The sequence below is a fragment of the Sparus aurata genome, chromosome 14 (assembly GCF_900880675.1).
Source record: "Sparus aurata chromosome 14, fSpaAur1.1, whole genome shotgun sequence".
NCBI lineage: Eukaryota > Metazoa > Chordata > Actinopteri > Spariformes > Sparidae > Sparus > Sparus aurata.
In genome coordinates this window covers 5,222,032-5,243,795 of record NC_044200.1, presented here as the reverse complement: position 1 = coordinate 5,243,795, position 21,764 = coordinate 5,222,032, and the positions used below count along the sequence as shown (strand labels likewise).

At 39.9% G+C, this 21,764-nt stretch overlaps 1 protein-coding gene across 1 annotated transcript; it reads left to right on the top strand.

Moving 5' to 3' along the window:
• Positions 1–1,909: 1,909 nt before the first annotated feature.
• On the top strand, positions 1,910–20,992 carry LOC115595157 (chloride anion exchanger-like). Its single transcript, XM_030439299.1, has 21 exons — positions 1,910–2,087; positions 2,700–2,876; positions 4,259–4,398; positions 7,393–7,503; positions 7,612–7,772; positions 10,743–10,907; positions 10,991–11,143; positions 11,435–11,517; positions 11,779–11,926; positions 12,018–12,131; positions 13,291–13,368; positions 13,460–13,555; positions 13,710–13,816; positions 15,673–15,742; positions 16,395–16,487; positions 16,658–16,753; positions 17,316–17,543; positions 17,625–17,679; positions 18,701–18,846; positions 18,999–19,058; positions 20,565–20,992. The coding sequence occupies exons 2-21, from the start codon at positions 2,746–2,748 to the stop codon at positions 20,589–20,591; spliced, it is 2,262 nt and encodes a 753-aa protein (XP_030295159.1). The 5' UTR covers positions 1,910–2,087; positions 2,700–2,745; the 3' UTR covers positions 20,592–20,992.
• Positions 20,993–21,764: the final 772 nt, after the last annotated feature.

Below are 21,764 nucleotides of genomic sequence, written 5' to 3'. Positions count from 1 at the left end.
CATCGTGCCAGAATTGTCACAGCTCGACTTCAGGAAGTCGGAGTGCCTCATATGGTATGGCCAGCAATGTCCCCTGACCTGAACCCCATAGAGCACGTCTGGGACCAGCTGAAGCAGAGACTGGATGATCGTACCCCACCCCCACGTGACCTGGCAGAACTGCGTGTAGCACTTGTGGAGGAGTGGAACGCATTGCCTCAGAACAACATCATGAGGCTAGTGAGGAGCATGAGACGTCGCTGTCAAGCTGTCATTGCGGCAAATGGTGGAAACACCCGCTACTGACATTGTCAATTTTTGTTATTTGCGGCTATCCTTGTTATTGTCTAAATTTTTGGGGTAATAAATATTAAACTAATGAAAATGGTGTTTCTTCTCATTCATTCATTCAAGGGAACTTTTACTTATTTCATTAAAATTCAGACCAAATAGGAAAAGCACTCATGTAGATAACAATATCCCTAACTTATTGTGAGTAGTGTATATTACGGTTACAAAAGCAGTAGTTAGGCAGAGCCAGGCACTGCCAAGATGCCGATGGGCGGAACCACCACCGCCAGCTGTACTTTGATTCTTGTGCTAAGTAGCATTGTTCGGATGTGGGCTAACTGTTAGACCAGACATTTACATTGTTCACATCTGTAAGAAATGTTCTGTCCTCTGCAAGCTGCTGGTTTGGTGGTCAGTGGTCATCAAATGACACAATTGTCTGTTTAACCAGTTTTGAAGGCAGACCGTATCCAAACAATACCACACAGAGGATGTTCTCATTGTGAAAATACATCCGTCAGCCCCTCGTATTAATGTGGTTGGCTACATCTTGACGTTATGATGTATTGCTAAGCTACTACAGTAGACAGCAAGCCAGGTGCAAGCTAGAATGCGTACCACGTGGAAAGTGGCTGGCCTTGGTGTTATCAACAGCAGATCATTGGTCCATGATTCCTCAGTTATCAATCACTGTGAGGGCACTTATTACTAACCATGGTGTGACAGAACAAAGGCTGGCCGATAGTTGATCACGGCCATACAATCAGACCACACCAGTTTATTAGAGTCATTTGTGCAAGCCGGACATTATTGTTCCAGTGTTTAAGCTGCCCCTCTACCTCCAGTGGATTCACAAAAAGGCACTGTGGCTGCTGGGTTGAAAACATATAGAACAAAAACAATGGAACTGGGGCCTGGATTTTCACAATTTTCACAAAGATTTTCACACCCACACACACACACACACACACCCACACCCCCCCACACACACACACACACATTTCCCATGAACCTGGCCTGAACTGTGTTTGATCCTCTGCAAACAGTGGGAGCAGGCATTGCTTCCACTTATTTCTGAGCGGACACTTCGATAAGATTCAATGAAACCAGTGAGCAACAGACCCCGTCACACTGAACACACACACAGACAAACACACACACACACACACACACACACAAACAGTAGAGGTCAGTTCAGCTTTGAGTAGATGACTCATGAATGTGAACCTGTTTCCCTTTAATACCACAGTTCAGGAGTCTCATTATCGGAAAAACTGGGTCTTATCATACGCTGGATAAATACATTTTGGACTGAACTCTTGCCTTCAGGAGTTCTCTCTTCATACAATCTTGGTTGCTGCAACGCACTTACTGTTTTTACCCTTGAAGTGCACAGCAGAGCAAGGCAGCCAACCTTAAGCAGCATTTTCCCATCCTGAAAAGCTACTTGATTTCCACTTCATAACAATGACCCGTCCTGTCCTGTCCTGTCTGTCCCGTCCACATCCTCCCTATCCTGCCTCATCTGTACAATATCTTCCCAACGTTTCTTCTGGGGGCGGAAAACCTCGGCTGAAAGTTGCGGGTTACAGATATCAGTAAGAACAATGGTCAAGGATAAGGCAGGCGTCCAGCAGTTGCGCGAAACACACAACTGTTGAACATAATTGCTGTTAATAATTACAGTCGTGATAAGCAGCAGAGGTGGCATTTATTGATGGCAAAGTCGTCTGAGCTCCCAGTTATTCTCCGGGAGCTGGAGGAGGAGGAAGACAGAGTGGACAGTTTGGATTTGAGACAGATTAGGACGCTGTCAGGTATGTGGGACCGGCTGCTGTACAGTACAAGAGAATATGAAGGTTAAAAGAAAGTGGTAGCGCTTTATTATAACTATCAATAATAGATGGTGTTTGATAGTTAATCAAAGTTGCAAGTGATGTTTATACACATTTTTAAATGCGTGAAAAATGGTTTAGAAAGCATTTCATTGTTTGTTAATAGTAAACTAACTGTTAACTGATGTTTAATTATCCATACATTCACATTTATTAATGACTGTTATAGAAAGTGTGAGTGAAAATGCTCTTTTTCTTAAGCTTTTGTGCATGAAATCTTTAAACATTGAAGGGTCTTCATTCGCAGCTGGAATGTGAGAGGTGCTGACAAAGTCTTGGAAAAGTCAGGGAGTACATTTCAATGCTAAAATTCAGAACAAGCCTCCCCAGTGTTAATCTGTGTTTAAAGCTCAAATACAGCCCGAAAAAAAATTGCCCCCACCAGGACAGTGCAGGGTTCTGACCTGGCCCATGTGCTCTGCCTGTATTTGAGGGTCTGGACCTTTGTTGTTTGCGGTTAATGTTCTTTGATGAGCCATGTTCAAAGTCAAAACAGGGCCCTCTCCCTAACCAAATGCAATTAATGGATCTCAGAACCACATAGAGACGAAGCAGCAGTCCTCCAGGCAGCAGAGGCGAGATGATGCGACCGGGAGCTCAGCAGTATGTGGTGGCCAGGCCACTGTACTCGGAGGAGTCCTTCGCCGAGGAGCACGAGAAGGTCTACAGGCAGCGCAAGTCCATGCTGGATCACGTCAAGCAGTACTTCACGTAAGGAGCACGCAATGTGTTTTGGCTTTTGCTTCTTTTTGATTATAACATGTGATCATTGCACAACTGATCTTTGAAGTCTGTCTTTTCAGATGTTAATGGTGAGAGTGGGAAAAGTTGAGCCTTTAGTTTAAATGTGTGTTTTTTGATTCATACTTCGACAGCTATACTGACTACAGATGAATATCTAACTTCCAGTACAACATACAATATAAACAAAATTCACAACTTTTAATATAGTATCATAGTCTAGTTTAACTTTGGTCTCAGTTTTTACACTTTAAATTGAAGTCAAGTGTTGAAAAGTACAGTTAAAATGTTGCCCTTTGCGCCACTTACCTTAATGTAAATCACTGTAAAACCAATCATACAGGAATTAAGTGAATTCAACTACTTTCTTTTCATTAACTTAATGTAAATATACACATTATTTCAAGATAATTACACTCACAGTATTTATTTTCAGACCACATCAGAAGTTTGTCAAACTTCAAGTCTAAAACATTGTGAATTGTAATGAAGCCTTCTGTTGAATTCAGTGTCTACCCCCTACACTTATCAACCTATATGTAAATTACCTAGGAACCACCTCACATGTTACTGTGGTACCAAAGTTAATACAATGTAGCTCCTACAGCTGCAGCTGTTATTTTTGTGAAAAGAAGAACTGACTCTTTAAACGAAGGAAATGTGAATGGAATTTACATTTTTCAGCGTGATTGAACAATTGCTGATTCAACTTAACATCTTGTGGTTATTGAACAACTAAATTATTGGGTCACGCACAAAAAAGAAGAAACTCGAATACTTAAGGCAGCAGCCTAACTTTGCTTAAATGTTTAAGTTGTTCACAGTGATAACATCCAGTCCTGTATATCAAACATAGCATTTCATTTATGTCCCTACAAAATAAAGAGCCAAAGATTTTTTTTAAAACCTACCACACCTGTTCATAAGACTTCCTGTTGTGCAAGAATTTCTCATTTAAAAAAGAATATTAATAATATTAATTAACTCTGTAACAGTAGCAGAAAGTTGAAAAAATTGTGAAATTTAACCTGCTCTCAACTAAAAAATGCTTTACCTTAGCCCAGTCCTTCCTCTTGATTTCCTTTCTTCCCATTCACCAATATTCAGCCTTTTATTTGTGTTTCTTATAGCATTGGTGGATTTAGTTGTTGGTGCAAATTCGTCATCTATTTACATACATAGTACTTGGTGACAGATGGATTCAAGAAATATCCTAAAGCATCCGGAGTAACACTACTGCAATCACTCTCATTTAAAACATCTTTTAAATATGTTATCAACTTAACATACCTACAGTAGGGCTTCAAAGACTGTTCTTCATAAATTCATCAATTTCAATTGTGTCATTGCAGATGTGATGCCAAACGAGCCAAGAACGCAGCGCTCTCCCTTCTGCCGGTCATCGGCTGGATCAGAATCTACAGAATCAAAGAGTGGCTGTTCAGTGACATTGTGTCCGGTGTCAGCACTGGACTGGTAGCTGTCCTTCAAGGTAAATTGTCCTTCTCTTTACAGTGTGAAGTAGAGTGAACATTTCATTTCATCTTTAAACCAAGCATAATAGAGGCATTTATCCTTACCTCTCAATTTGTAAATGTGGAAAACAAAAGGTATACATTCACACGAGACAACATCTTTGTCTGTCTATCTGATATGATTTGACACCATAAGTCACGTTTTGACAAAGCCTGCGTGAGTGATGCATTTTAGTGTCAGATAATTCTAAAAGGTTGTGTTATTTGTACCTCCACCTACATTCTCAACTCATTTTTAACTAAGTACATTTACTCAAGTACTGTATCTAGGTACAATTTTGAGGTACTTACTTGTTTTGAGGGTTTTCATTTCTTGTTAATTTACACTTCCACTCCACTACATTTTGAAAGCAGATATTATATTTTTACTCATATAGATATGCATGATAACTTTAGTAAATATGGTTACTTTGCAGATTGCATGTTGCAAAGTTTTTGCAGATGCAATACCGTTTTCTCATCCTTGGTCAGGGTAGTGTGATCGTTACATATATTTTGAGGTCATTGTTGAACACACATTTGGCTCCTGTTAACATCCTTTGTCACAGATTCTGCTTTCCATCAAATGTTTCCCCTCCATTGACTCTTTTAAGACAAAACTCACAGTGTACATGTATTCAATGGCCTTTGGCCGCTCTTAGTGGTTTCATTATTTTATACCCTTTACATTTTACAAGTTTTGTTCTACATTTGCCATCTTATTTTGATATTGCTTCATATTTCCTCTCCTCGATGCATTTTATCATTGTTATTTTGTCTTGTTATGACTATGGTTTGCTACTGACTCATTTGTACAGCTCTTTGGTCAACTCTGGTATTTTATGAAAAAACTGGAAAATTTGATTTGATTAATCACTGTTTTAAAAATATGTGCCCAAAATACATTCTGGAGCAAAAGTGAGGATATGATGCTAAAATATTACTTTTGTCAAAGTTAAAGCCACCCATACAGATAGTACTTACACAAAAGTCTTAGAGTATCTGATATTAAATGTACTGAGTATCAAAAGTAATTTTGAAGGGGCAAGAAATGTAATTAAATATAAGTACATAGGAAAAATATGGCTGATTATAAGTTCCATTATGCAGCATTTTTGTTTCAAATTTGATCGCGGTTAAAGTAAATACATTTTTAAAAATGCACTACTTCGTCTATGATACAATCTAGTCACTAAAGTTATTGAATACTATATATTACTGTCTTGTTCTGTCTTGTTTTGCATATTACTGTCTTGACTGACCTGAGCAAAAAGAATTTCCCTAGTGGACAGTAAAGAACATCTAATCTAATCTAATAAATGTAGTGGAGTGAAAAGAAAAATATTTGCTTTCAAAATGTAGGGGAGTGGAAGTATAAAGTATCAGAACATGGAAATACTCAGGTACAGTAGAAGTATATCAAGACTGAACTCACTGTAAGTACAATACTATGCCCTTTCACACTCTCATGTTGTGTAAAAACACACCAACAGGCCTGAGTGAGAATTAAGGATGAAACTTCTATAATCATCAGCAGCCTCATTCCCACGACCTAACTGAAGGGAGGAGATAAATGTGTCTTTAATCACAGTGTTGGTTTCGGTAGGAAAAAAAAAAGATCTTGTGTTGAACATTCCTCACGGGGGAGATGAGTCGTGTTACTGATTTGCCTGAAGGATTTTGATGTGTGCGTTTTCACTTCTGCACAAAGCAGCCCACACAATTAGCTGCCGTAAATGTCACCTGTGCCTCTGACCAAAAATCTGGTAACAATGTGTCAGAGGCAGACGTTTCCTTCATTAAATCTCCAAATCAAATCAATTTTATTCATATAGCCTAAAATCACAATCACGTAGCCTCAGGGAGCATTACAATCTGTACAGTGAACTACATGCTCTCGATTCAAGAGTGGAAAAACTTGCAATATTGAGAGAAAAAAACAACCTTTTAACAAACAAAAAAAAACAGAGGGAACCTCAGAAAGAGTCACAGAGTAGGGATCCCTCTCCCAGGACTGACAGACATGTAAGAGATGTTACAGAACAGAAAAACAAAATCACAGTTCATAAATTTCATCTAGAGAATGTACAATACAAGTAGATTATATAAGATACATATGAAGATCTAGGAGGACGGCAAAGCAGGTTGAGGCATCGCCAAGCGGTGCCCGAGCCACGCGACCTACGCTCCACTGGTTTACATGGAGGAGGGCAGGCCACACAAGATACTTGGCAAAGAAAACGATGCAAGAATGTAAAATTATATACATTTAACGACACGATAACTGATAACACAAGATAACCTTAAAGTTGGCCGCACCTCTGCTATCTGAGTTGTTAAGAATGATAATACGACTATCTTTAGGAGTTATTCTACACACAAACCCACGCTCAGTCTTTATTTATTTAAGTTAAACAGTGAGTTTAGTATTTGATTTAGACTCTGATGTTAGTACATGACTTCAATGCCTCACATTTTTTCGACCACGTAGAGTCAATATGAACACGTCAAATAACTTTAACATTATCTGTTATTATTACAGATAAGCTTTTACATTAGCATGATACCTTTTTATAAAAGTAATGCATTCCAAATGTGTTCCATCTAATAAATCCCACATCGAGTTGATACACGATAACTCAACGTGAAAGAAAAACTTAAATGTAATTAAAATACTTAAAGTTTTGAGTAAATTGATTTTTTTTTTTTGTGCGGAGTTGTTATTTCTATTTGGTCATTTTTGTTGTAATCGTAGTAGTAGTTTTCATTTTTGTAGTTCTCAATGAAGGTTTGTTTTAGCATTTATGGAGATGATGTTAATAAGTGCACTATTATTGACAAATCATGAACTATTTCATTTGCTGTATATACATCTATATATATCTTTACACTTTAAAGATATTTCAAAGAGAGGATCCTTTGTATTTGTTTCTGTAAATCTGTACAACACGTGCGTGGTCTTGTGTTTTCAGGTCTGGCCTACTGTCTGCTGGCCTCTCTGCCACCCTGGTACGGACTCTTCTCTGCCTTCTTCCCCGTCGTCATTTACTTTTTCCTTGGCACCTCTCGGCACATCTCAGTGGGTAAGGCCAATATGTGCAGTGTGCTGTGAATGTGTGAGTTTGTATCCCTGTCCTTGCTTAACTAATCTGCTGTCCCCCCTCTCTCTCTCTTTCTGTCTCTCTATGAAGGTCCGTTCCCAGTCTTGTGTCTGATGATCGGCTCGGTGGTCACCAGGCTGGTCCCAGACGACGGTCCGGCAGCCAACATCACGGGTTTTGAAGGCCTCACTAGAGACGAACAGAGAGTGCTGGTGGCTTCTTCTGTGACCTTCCTCGCTGGTATCATGCAGGTGAAACACACTCACCAACCACAACCACTCGGATTGCCCCCAGATGGCTTCAACAGCTAAATAACACTGTTGCGGCATTTAACTTTTATCCTCTCAGCATAAAAAAAATAAATCTTCTAGTTTGTGTTGTGGTGGTAGGGAAACACAGGGTGAGAAAATGCTCCTGTAACAGGAAAACCCAGCTTCAAAGCCCTGGTACAGCAAGCATCTGTTTCAATGTCCTTGAGGACGACTAGAACAATTTGTGCAGATTTTGCAGACAGCCATCTTCAGTCTTCTTTCAATAACCACATGCGAGAGCAGATGACAAGAAGTACTAAGGAAGTTCTCAAAGATCCACCATAAATGGTCTGATCTGAGTTTCCAGTGATAAAGACGTCTTTAGGGGCCAAATGTATTCCACAAGTTCCTGTGTGTAGCACAATCTGGAGGAGCCCAATACTCCAATCCTTTACTGAAATCTCTCCCTTCATGTGCCCTGCTTAAATGAAGAGTTTAAAGCCACTAACAGTAGTCACAGTGTGTGACAAATCACGTGTCTCTCCTTTTCCTGCCTGTGTAGTAAAAGTGAAAAGAAATCTTCTGGTATCCCTGCCTGCTTTATCTAATTAGGGCAGAGAAAGTTATAAAGAGGCATTGCTGTCTGCTCCTTCCTATGTTATTCACGGATTTCAATGTGTGCTTTACAGACAAGCAGCGTTTTTACTTCTGCACGAAGCCAAGCACAAAATAAGCCGCAGTAAAATCTCACCTGTGCCTCTGATACACGAGTTAGTGCAAAGAAATCTGGTAAATATCAGAAGCAGACGTGTGTTTCATAAAATCTCAACTGATTGCTGATAACATATTATGGACTTAAAGTCAGCCCCTCCCCTAATATCTGAGCTGTATAGTATGATAATGCGCTATCTTTAGGAGGTCACAGTTATGTACGCACAAACCAAAGCATGAAAAATGTGTTTTTGAGTGACATTAGACAGCCACCATCAGTCATCTTTTCAAAACCACATGCAAGAACAATTTGCATGATTCTGCTATGTTAAAAGTACCAATTAAGTTTAACTTCTAAAAGACTACTCAAAACCTCAATTCCAAATAGCTATCCTTTACTGAAGTTAAGTGACCTAATGTGTCCCGCTTAAATGGTAAGTTTAAAGCTGCTGTGAATGACATAGGTATAATGTATCTCTCTTTATTCCTGCTCATGCCGTAAAAGAAAAAAATACATTTTCTGGTATCTCTGCACACTATTATCTAGTCAGGACAGAGAACTCCGAAAAGAGGCGTCCGTCCAGTCTTTAAGTGGTGACGAGAGAGGGAGGAATGAGTTTCTAACTGCAGAACAGACAGAAAGTTCGCTAAAACACTGACAACGGTTACACGTTGTTCATTTATACTCTAAATTTGAATTTCTTCCATTTGTCGGCTCTACAGATGTACATTTCACATAAACGTCTCAGCAGTTTATAAAACACAGCGCACTTTTATAGATTCAAATTTCCAACACTATATAAAGTAGTAATATATTAAGAAACACCATTAGAATTTTGCTTAGTTTAACTCTTGGAGGGGCCATTTTGCTGCATAAGTAATTCTACTGTGACACTTTGAGCACATTTTGCAATTAGAAAATGTTATTTAAAGATAATTAATACGTGTTTGTTGAGTTGTGTGGTTATGTTATCACAATAGTTTATTAAAGGTATTGGTGTGTCTCATTTTCTCACCTGTCGCCATAACTTCTTGAAGAGAGTCAGACAGTGGCGAATGTGTTTTAACATTTTGTCAATAAAACCTACCTAAGCGTTACTGACACACGACCTCATCCATTTTCTGCACATCACATAGACAAATTTTCATCAGCTATGGAACTTGTTTAACAAAGAATGTAAGCGTTTACAGCAGCTTAACATTTTCGATTATACGCTCACGGAATGTAATTTTCCTTTACATTTACATTCAGGACATTTAGCAGACGCTTTTGTCCAAAGCGACTTTTTTCAGTAATTTATAAATACATTCGTACACTGATGTCGGTGGCTGGAGCAGTTTGGGGTTCAGTGTCTTGCCCAAAGACACCTCGACATGCAGACCAGGGGAACCAGCAACCTTCCGATAACAAGATGCTGGCTCTACCCCTAATTTGTGGTGCCCTTTGGTCTTTTGCACCAATAAGTGACTCAAATTCAGTTGGGACCTCGTTAGAGAGCAAATCAGCCTGAATAAATTCATAAAACAAATGAACATATTTAAGTTCACCAATAAACTTAGTATTTAAGGAGGATGTTGGGATTTGTACAAACAGTGTTAGTATCAGTGTTTCAGCAGAGAAAAAGTAAGAACTGTCAGAAAGACTGATGCTACACTGTACATCCTGTTGAATATGATTGGATGTTGGTAGTCAGGTGATCACCACACAGCTGGTAAATGAGCCAGTGATTGTAAAGCAGGAAAAGCAACATGGCTGTCTACCGAGCAGCTAATGCAAGTGCAGCTTCTGTGCTCAGCTGGAACTAACACCGTGCTCCATTTGATGTCAGAAGTGTGTCTAGTTGGGATCTGCTCATCCAGATCTCACTTTTCTCTTAGAAGCCAAAAGAAAATAATAGTCGTGGGTGTTATCATGCACGTCATATATCACCGGTGTGTGTTGCTCCTTAGTGTTTCACCTCAACAGAAATGGAAGAAAGCATATATTCCTTTCAGGGTACATGACTGATGTTGTCATCTAGAGTCAGAAAAAGTACAAGGGTCAAATGCATATTAAATAGGAAATTTGCAAAACATACATACATGACATAGTTCAAAGGCATCACTTTGGGGTTCACTCCTCCCTGCAGCTTTAGCGCATCGCGATCGGAATCATCCAGATGTGTTGTTACTGTACCCTGACCTCTCTGAGTTGAGGGAGGTCATGGAGGGTTTCATACACGATCACATCCTCATCGCGATCTCTCTTTTCTCCTCCAGCTGGCAATGGGGGTCCTGCAGGTTGGCTTCGTTGTCATGTACCTGTCTGACACTCTGGTGTCCGGCTTCACCACCGCAGCTGCCGTCCACATCCTGGTGTCCCAGCTCAAGTTTGTGTTGGGACTGGTAGTCCCAGGCATCAGTGGACCACTGGCTCTCATATATGTGAGCACACAACGGTTTTAAAGCTTTCAGTCCGAGAGTGTGGGTCTGTCATCTATTAGGCTCAACGTTTTTGTCTCTTTCAGACCCTGGAGATCATCTTCAACAAAATAACCTCCAGCAATGTGTGTGACATTGTGATCTCCCTGGTGATCATGGTGGTGGTGTTCATCGTGAAGGAGCTGAACGACAGATTCAAATCCAAGCTGCCAGTGCCAATCCCCATAGAGGTTATCATGGTGAGGAGCATTGTGCAACACAGTCCTTATCAATGTTTCCAAAGCTTGCCACTAATATAAACAGTCATGATGATAACACATGTTTTGGGTGTGACATTTTATGACTATTCCGGACTGGAGTGCCGTCCATATGAATCGTTAATCCGATTTATGGGATCATTAAAAGAGAGCATTCATGTCGATCCAAAGAAACAGCTCGCAATCATATAAAGCAGGAGCTAATAAACACCTGTCATTGTGAAACTGATTCTGTGAGTGAAACTTCCGTCCATTGTGTCATTGCTTCTCCAGACCGTCATTGCATGTGGAGTTTCATACGCATTTGACTTCAGGACGAGATTTGGCATCGATGTCGTTGGCCATATTCCGAAAGGGTAAGGCATATAGTGGAAAGTAGGGAACTCAGTGTGATAGGTGTATATTTTAACATCAATGATCAATGAAAACCTGTCAATACATACAAGTGTGATCAACAGATTATAGAGTTGTGTAGTCCATAACTCTCAAAACACACTTGTCTTTGTTTAGAATATGATGGCCCATAACCAAAATGTACAATTCTATCTCAGGTAGAATTTGAATTGAAGTTTCTACGGTGAGATATTTCAACATAACACACCAATATTCGTTCTCAGGTACGAGCCCCCAGTCGCCCCAAACCTGCAAATCTTCCAGGAGACAGCTGTGGAGGCATTTCCCATGGCCATCGTGGGCTTCGCCGTGGCCTTCTCCGTGGCAAAAGTCTATTCTGTAAAACACGATTACACCATCGATGGAAACCAGGTATGGGATGGTGCATGAAGATTTACATGAAGTAAAAGCTGCTGTACAGGTTTGATCAGGACTGTGTGTTTTCTCTCCGACCTGGCTGTAGGAGCTGATAGCTTTTGGGGTCAGCAACATTTTTGGAGCTTCCTTCAAGTCCTTCGCTGCGAGTACAGCTCTTTCCAGGAGTGCAGTGCAGGAGAGCACAGGGGGCAAGACTCAGGTAAACTGATATTATATCTTTTTTTTATATAAATATACCTAATAGTGTTCATCCAAAACTTAATTCTCACCCTAGTTTTAGTCAAATGTTAGAGAAAATGCGGTGAGTTTAAGCCAGGTAGGAGCGAGACATAGTGCCATGTTTTATTGAATTACCAGTGGTAGAATATAACTAAGTATGTTTACTCATGTATAGCACGAGTAAAAAAAATCAACATTTTAGAACATACATTTATTTGCTTTATTCCCCTGGGTTTGATGAGAAAAATAATACTACTAGAGTTGCTTAACGTTAGCTAGAACCAGCAGCTGTAGGTCAGCTTAGCCTAGCCCTGGACACTGAGAGCAACAGCTCAGCCGTAAAACCACAATGTGTTTTTTTTACACTTTCAATTTGTACAGATTGAACCAATAAGATACAACGTGTTGACTTGAGCAGAGCCAGGGTAACAGTTATACGTTGTAGTTGTTGTACGAACACCTTCTGCATTCAAATGTATTAAAATGACCAGTCCCTTGTTACAAAGTTTGTTGAGTTGTGCACTATCATAAATCTTTCCAACAAAGTTTATTAAAGGTAATAGTGCATTTCATTTGCTGACCTGTCACTGTAACTTGAACTCATCTGTTTTCTACACGTTAATTATTGTCTGAATCTTCCAAGAAGTCCAATTTGAAGTGTTTAATGGCCGCATATAGGTCTAATGCTCACAGAAGGCCAGAAGACCCTAAAACCAGCAGTAGCCCTCCGTGGAAGAAACAACCCGTAAATAGTCTTCGAACTTTTAGAAAGTATTATAAGGCCTTACAAACTGGTTCAGAGGCCAGGGTACAGACAAATAATTGAAGTCATAGTGTGGGACCAATAAAAACTCTAATCAACATCGCCCTCTAGTGTTTTGGGTAGGGGGAAGATATTCTCCTACCAAGTGAAGCAGCGGGATATCAGTTTAAATAAAACTTGGTTAATGAGACTGAAAATTGCTGAAGGTAACAGGGCTATCAATCTGAAAGCTTTTCCTGCTTGAATTTTTAAATGTTTCAGGTTTGTTAAATGGTTCTTAACATTGATACAGTGGAATAAAACAGCCTTTATTTAAAGGCATTAAAAAGTGGGGTCAACGGCAAAGGGAGCCAACTATGTCTTCTGCCCTCCTCAGGTAGCTGGGTTACTGTCAGCTATCATGGTGATGATCGTCACATTGGCCATTGGATTCCTACTAGATCCACTCCCGAAGGTAAACTGCAGAACTCCTGCAATCTCCACCAACGTACAAGTCTGGAGTCTGGATCGGCTGAAATCTGACCTTTGACCCATTATTTCAACAGTCTGTGCTGGGGGCTGTTGTCATAGTCAACCTGAAGGGCATGCTTATGCAGTTTAGAGAAATCCCATACCTGTGGAAGAAGGACAAACCCGACTGTGTAAGTTCTCACACACTAAGAGAAGTTATTAAGAAAGTTTAAAAAAAAACAGAAATCTCTTCATTTGAAGATATTTTAATGGTCTTTTTTGTCTAGTCTACTAAAAAATGGCATAATAATAATAGCTCATCTGTTTCATACCACCTTTGTCCAGGTGGTGTGGTTCACTACCTGCACTGCATCCATCTTGCTGGGGCTGGATCTTGGATTGGCTGTAGGCCTCGGTGTGGAGCTGATCAGCGTTGTCCTCAGGGCTCAGTTGTAAGTACCTGCCCACCAGCTCTTTACTTTTTCTGCACACAAATCTCAGTAACTGTTTTCCGTTTGTCTTAGCTTGTAAATCTCTTTTAAGTCTTGGCACCATTGGGTTTTCCCTTTTGGTAAATGGAAAGTCTGAACTGTTTCTAGAACTGCTGAACTCCTTAGTGCTCCTTTGCACTTTAGAGCCATGCTAGCAGTGAGGCTTTTGGGATAGCTGACATTTCTTTTTGCACCAGTTGTCGTTTGGGATTGTGAGTCAAATGTCTCAATTACTATCAGATAGATTGAAGTTTGTTATAGACATTATTGGTGCGACTAGTAATATTCCCATGTGACTGAGCTGTTTCTTGTGGTTAGTGCTAGTGTGTGCTAATCAGCAAATATTAGCATGCTTACATCCTAATGTAAATTGGTAAATGTATATCTGGTAAATGTATATATCTATATATCTATATCTATATCTATCTATCTATCCATCTATCTCTCTCTCTCTCTCTCTCTCTCTCTATACATATACATATATAGTTAAGTTGAGTTGAGCGACCCCTTGTTCCTGGGAAATGGTAAAAAACAGTGATCATGTGACAAAATATGTAGGAAGGCATCATTTCATTACCCTTGAAAGTGAATTTAGTCTATCATAAGTTTCATGAGAATTGTGTTTCGACCAAAATAGATAATTTAGATAAAATAAGTTTTATACATCAATTGTGGTATCTAACAGCTACAACATGCGGTCATAAACCTAGCATAAAAGTGCACCATTTTAGCTGTGGGGACTAATAAAGTCAAAATGGTAGCTCTGGGGTAAGTTGAGTCATTTGGCCAGGGGTAAATTAAGCCAACCAGCAGAGTTGGATGGATGGAGTGGATGGAGATGGATGGATCGAGGGAGACATGGGGATAGATGGAACGAGAGGAAGATGGAGGGAGGAGTTTAATGAAGATGGAGAAGAGAGGATAGATAGAGGAAGGAAGGAAGGATGATGAGAGGATGAGAGTTCAGTTCAGATTGTTCAAATGTGTTACTAGTCCATAACTGACCTTACTGTCAGAAATGACACCAATAAACTATGATTCTGGACCAAGGATTCAGTTCTAGTGTTTTCTTTCCAAAAACACAGCTGTTCATGTTCTCTTCCCAAGCGCACTTTAAGGTATTCTTATGTTAAAATGGTTTTTTTTTCAAAACAACTGTTGAGCAGTAATATGCAATAATAATAAAAAGGTTATTGTACCTGTTGAATTGTGTATAATAAATGAAAATACACATGAATGTGAAGAAGTGACTGTTGTTTAGGGAGGGAGAAGGTGAGGGAGGGGTGGGGTGGAGGTGGGGATTAAGCCCAATTTACCCCACTCCTATGCTCAACTTACCCCATACACGGGGTAAGTTATATATATATATATATATATATATATATATATATATATATATATATATATTATCTGCTAAGAAATCGCCTATTGGTTGTGTTGACATTGAGCGTGTTAGTTAGCATGCCGATGTTAGCATTTAGCTCAAAGCACCACTGGGCTTGATGCTGCCAGGCGACGGAAAAATGAATGCAATAAGCCTCCCTGTTCCTTAACATCTACTTTGTATTTCAATGCTATGTGGAGAAAAAACATTATATAGCAATACTACAATAGATTATCTTGACAACCACTGAAAATGTACAACTTCCATGGCCTGATTTTTGAAAACATTGGCAAACATGTCACAACTTATCTTCAGAGAATGTAGAGTGTATCAGGTGGACTCCTCATGAACATGGTAACCACAACCCCACTTCAAGGTAGCATGAGTAGTAATGCATTGTTTTAGAACTGTTTGTTTGCATTTATTTTTTCAGCCCTCGCTGCAGTGTGCTAGCCAATATCAAAGGAACTGAGATCTACAAAGACAGAAAGGACTACATGGATGTAAGTTGACGTGCGCTCTATCAAAATTCTCCTGTAACTTATATTGATGATGTCTGAAGATACCACTCCAATACTTGTTTGTCGTTTGAGTTAAAGAGATAGATATGCCAGTTTGTTTATTCTGAAACTGTTAAGCACATAACCAAATGGAACTTTTCAACACGCTCTCATCGCAGGTTGTGTGGGAGGCACAAAGCCTTCCCCTCAGTTTCAAAGCCCAACACAGGATACACTTGAAATGGCAGGTTTAGGCACAAAAGCTACTTGATTAGGTTTGGTTTCATACAGTACACAAACCCAGGTTGTTTGAGAGAAAAAAACAACAACATCTGTTGCTACACACGCCTTGAGAATGAGACTAGGCTGGTAATTTTTACATATTAATTTGAACAGAAATTTAAAAAATGGATGTAATAATGTGTTAATCCGTCGCTTTAAAGGTGCTGATAGGGTTGGGTAAGGTCAGAGTTGTGTCTTTTACAGTCAGATTATTTAACTTTTCCCGTTTTCTGTCTTTGTAGCAAGTTATGCTAATTTGATGTATGGTATTCCAAAACTAGGATAAATGGAGCACCAGGCTCCTTGAGTAATTCCCATTTGCTCCAAAAAGTGTCAGGAGTTGATTTATTTTACTATTTTACTATCTCTCCAGATATATGAGCCGGAGGGTGTGAAGATTTTCAGGATACCATCTCCAATCTTCTTTGCCAACATTGAGTTCTTCAGGAGCAAGCTGGTGGAAGCGGTAAGTACCGCGGTGGCTACAGATCAAGTAGGTTAGTTAATGTACTGTGTAGCACGGTGAGTCATTCAATGGAAAATACCATTATGGCTACAATAAAATAATCTCAATGGAAAATGTTGCTTTACAAATCTTATCTTTGACCTCATTGCATTTCTGAAATGTCTTATCAGGTTGGATTTAACCCATTGAGAGTGTTGAGGAAGAGGAACAAAGCACTGAGGATGATCCGGAAACTGCTAAAGAAGGGAGACCTGCAGTGGACATCAGTAAGTAAAAGCTTTGACCAGCTGCTACAACAACAACAACAACAACAACAACTATAACAACAACAACAACAACAATAACAACAACAACAACAACCACAATAACAACAGCAACAATAACAACAAGGGCAACAACAACAACAACAACAATAACAACAACAACAACCACAATAACAACAGCAACCATAACAACAAGGGCAACAATAACAATAACAACAACAGCAACAACAACAACCACAATAACAAAAGCAACAATAACAATAACAACAACAGCAACAACAACAATAACAACAACAACATCACAGTCTCATTTTTATGGCAACTTTCACACTGCCATAAAAGTCTGAATCACTCAACTTCCACACTGGCATGGATGTCGCCTCCTGTTTTGCTTTGATAATGCTATCACACTAAGGTCACTGCTAAATCATTAACATTGCAATTACTTGATACCATTCGTGATAGTGATTCAGTTGTGAAAACTAACACATTGAGGCTGTCTCTTTTGTTAAAACCTCTTGTAACTCAAAGGAAATATATTAAGAGAATGTTTTTACGCTTACAGAAAGGCTTCCTGAACACATCATTTCAACCCATCAAGGAGCTAGAGGATGAGAGCAACATGGAGGAGCTGGACCAGCCGACTGACTTTAAAGACCTTCCCGTCCGGATTGACTGGAACGGCGAGCTTCCTGCCAACATCGTTGTCCCCAGAGTGGACCTCCACAGCCTGGTCCTGGACTTTGCTGCTGTCTCCTTCCTGGACATCTCGGCTCTGAAGGGACTCAAAATGGTGAATGTTTCCCTCACAGCAGCAACAGGAGCTGTTATCTTTCCAAATGCTAATTTCTTTTTTTTTATTTCATTTATTCAGGCGCTGAGAGAGCTGATCCGGGTTGAAGTTGAAGTCTACATTGTGGCTTGTGATCGTAAGTATAAATCTGCAGTATTTAAAGACACAATTTGTAGCATTACCTGATTAAAATGTAACAGTAACCGTGCGTTTCATTTGGTCGCCTGTGACTATAAGTTCTGGTGAGAGTTGGGGCACTCTTGGCCCAGTTGTCTCATACCGTGCTGAGGCATGATTGTCCCTCCTCCCCAGTCCCCCGCTGCCCTGACCCCACATTGCTCTAGTCACAACCGGGCCTGAGCACGGTTACCTCTTGAACATAAGTCATCACGTCGTAGCACAGTCACAGCACAATAGAGAACAACACAAAAAACATGACTAACTTTACTGACTTTTTTGTGGTTTACTGTATTTTGTGTCGTTTTGGTTATAGACAACTTTGGCACATTGCTGGATTTCTTGATTATACAAGGCGGCGTAATACATATGATTATACTTCATGTCCGCATTGCACACTCGTGCTCGTGCATGAGACACAGTAACATGCTAAAGCACTCCTCTTCCAACGGTGCCAGGGCCAAGGAAGTGTACCGTGCTTGAGCAAGGTAGGGAGTGCTCACACTGGTCAACATGAATGAAATTAGATTCAATTATCAATGGTGGATGTTTAACAATGAAAAAATAACTTTCCTGATCACATGCTACTTATGTCTTTTGTCTTGACTCAGAGGCCCGAGGGGCAGAAATGACACACTGTGCGTTTATGTCCTGCAACTCTCAGACAGGCCAGTGCCAAACGAACTCTCTCTTGCCCTGGCAGTACCTTTGTTATCCACTTGTTGAGTGTGCTGCTGCATGACCTTATCACATTCTGTATTGTGATTAAATTGAAGATGCTAAACGCATCACAAAGAGTCGTTGCCCTTCACACGTTTGCATATGACGATAGCAGGCGTTAGGAAAAATGGTTCCTCACAAACTATATCAGTATTTCTGTCTCAAAGTACACACAACGACTTCATTCAGATTTGTTGTCTCTAACCCTTCGTATACCTCTACATAAAGTCATTTGACTAACTTCTTCTCCTCACCTGTAGCTTATATCCTGGAGAAGCTGCACGACTGCTGCTTCTTTGACGATGAAGTTCAGCCGTCGATGTTCTTCCTGACGCTGCATGACGCCATGCTGCACATCCTTGAGAAACATCCAGAGTCTACGGAGAAGAAATTTGACAATGGGAAGGTAAGGAAGGCCAGGCTTCCAACTTTTATTGGGTGAAACACGGCATGTTGAATATAATGTTTGGAGGCTTCCATTTGAGTACATTCGATATGTTCGTGCTGTGCATATGTGCAGAGTACTTGCTTGTGTTAACTGCTCGTGTTGTTCTGCAGATTATGACAACAGTCACAGTGCACCACCCTGGAGGCAATTTGAGGAGCAGGGACAGAAATGTATGTATCTATTCTTATTTAGGAGCTGCATTTTTTCCATCTCCTTTCTATTATCTATGTCTTATACTTCATGCTATGTGTTTCATTTATGGGTTTATTTTTCTGGGACAGAAAATAAAATGATCAACAGACAAAAGCTACAAAATGGATCAGACTTCAGCCATCCTCACTACCCAAGGGTGTAGGTTTGATTTTGACATTGGCGGGGACATAGCCAGTCACCCCCCACCACCACCACCATGCGCCTCCGCCAAGGGAGAAAAACTGAGTATGTTGTTAAGCATTGTAATGACACTAATGACAGACGAGGAGGCTGTGTAATAAAGATGTCTGAACTTTATTTCAGTCATAGTGCATTACATTACATTATAGTGCAAACCACGGCATTAAACTTTGCATTATACATAGATTGACAGCAGCTGTCTACAACATCACATTTATAAAGTTAATAATTACACATTTTATATTTTGTGTAAAAACAAATCTACATCTGAATTACATTACAGTGTTATAGTCTATGTTGAGGTCTCACCTGTAACTCCACCTGGCCTCTCCCTGAACCAGGCCTACAACCAGGCAAGATTGCTGCAGCACCCTAATGAAATAACACATGATGCTAGCCTGACGTTAACTTTGTACGATGCATTACCTACTGTACATAAGCAGTCAAACGTATGCAGTAAAACATTTAGTATAGCACTTTGACAAATTTACTTGTAGCCCTGAATCTTTCCTATATGAGCTACATCCTGGCCGGAGTTCCTCTGTCTAATAAAAAAAATATTGATGCTATGAGCAGTGACACAGCACGACTCAAATCTTCGAAGAAGATCAGTTGTATTCACAAGGCCTACTTCTAATATTACAACTAGCTGACACTTCAAATTGAATTAACCACCATGTCCTTACTCGAGTTCATCTGCTGCTGTGAGCGTGCCACTCCACCGCTGTCTGATAAAGGGGACGGCTGTGTTGCTTCTTCTGTCACCTGACAAAGTAACAAATCAGTCGCCAGTAAGAGTGAGAAAATGGTTAGAAACAATGTTTTGCATTCATTAGCTGTAGCCTATGAGGGGGCACTATTTTCCTCAGGTGACTTACACTTTGTTTGGTGAAATAGCTTCTAATGTCTTCCACCTTTCTTTTCTTGCCCGTCATCCTTGTGTTGCACGAGAACAGTGTCGACCTCCTCTCCTCTCTGCTGCGGCAGTTAAAAAACAGACTTGTCTCAAAGACGTATTTGGGAGGCGGTGCACGAGGCACATTTTTAGTCCTTCAACCTTAATATTGGTGTGGACATTTCAGCCATCTTTTGAGATTGGTATGGACACGTCCATACGGTCCATACGGTCCACACGCAATTCTACACCTATGTCACCACTTACAAACATTCATTCTTTAAAAGTGATGCCTTTGGTGGAAGCTACACATCACAGTTCACGTATTTGTATTTTGTGAGATCACATTTTCAATAGACTGACAACTCACCTCCTTCTGCTCCCACAGGCTCCAGATCGAGAAACCAGGTTCTAACTTGATGATGATTTCTTGGAGGAAAAACACCAAAAAAGACCAAAGAGAGAAAAAAGAGTTAATGTTTTACAAATCATGTTGTACAATACACTGATGGGCTGAATAATGAGACTTTATACATCTGACAATCAAAGTTTACATATACAGTGTGTGCTGTAATGTAAGAAAACTAAATTTCATGCTATTGTTGTTTTTTTATACTGTATATAGTGAATTTGTAGAGGTTTTAGGTGCAATATATTTTACAGGTTGTATAGTTGTTATTATTGTTATGAGAATGAATGGATTCGGCACACTGCTCTCAAAGTAATGTTCCCTGTCTGAGACCAAAGCAATGTGAAAAAGACTGAATGTGCTGTGACTGAAATGTTGAAATAAATATTTTATCACCTTAACTCGAACGCTTTGCTGTTTGTTTGTTTGTTTGTTTGTTTTTGTGTTTTTAATGCAGTGCTTCATCGAAATATTCAGAAAACTAATTTCCTTAAACTTTGTTGTTAAAGGTTTGTTTGTTTTATGTTTGAAACAACTGGGTCACACTGATACTGATTGAATGAGTCCACACAACAGGAATATTGTTTTTTATATGTCTTCATTGATAAAATACGCTGCTGGAGAAAAGAGAAAATGTGTGTTGCTCCCTCGATACTCACAAAAAGAGCTATATGCATACCTACTCACGGTTGATGAGGCGGTTTAAAACATTTAAAGTGTGGACAGGTGAAGCTACAGCAGCAAATGTGGAAAGATGCTGCCACTCAGCGAAACAATATCAGCCTTGAGGAATATACATCTTCAGTGACGTCATGGAACGGCAATTGTGTTGATGACGCGGTGATCACAAAGACAATAAGATCATTCCCTGACCAGAAGGCCAGAGCAACAGCAAAAAAACGTTGGTGACAAATTGGCAGGTGATAAGGAATTAAAAAAAAAAAAAAAAAGCCAGAGCAACACTGAAAGCTGGCATCAAGGAGGGACCTCAACACCAACAGCACTAAACATATGTGGTTGGTGATTCAAAATGTCACTGGCTACAAAAACAGGAGGAACCCCATCACGTGTGAGGCCACGCCGCCGCATGAGATGAACACATTTTATGCTCGCTGTTATCTCCTCAGGAAAGACTCAGCTGTAAAGTTAGGTTAGTTAAATTAAAAGTCCTAAAACCAG

What these genes read in the sequence shown, in the direction of transcription:
- LOC115595157 (XM_030439299.1), top strand. Translation starts at nt 2,746, where the DNA reads ATGATGCGACCGGGAGCTCAGCAGTATGTGGTGGCCAGGCCACTGTAC. An exon ending in GTTGTCCTCAGGGCTCAGTT is followed by an intron (nt 13,817 to 15,672) that starts GTAAGTACCTGC and finishes TTATTTTTTCAG; the next exon opens with CCCTCGCTGCAGTGTGCTAG. An exon ending in TGAGGAGCAGGGACAGAAAT is followed by an intron (nt 19,059 to 20,564) that starts GTATGTATCTAT and finishes CTGCTCCCACAG; the next exon opens with GCTCCAGATCGAGAAACCAG.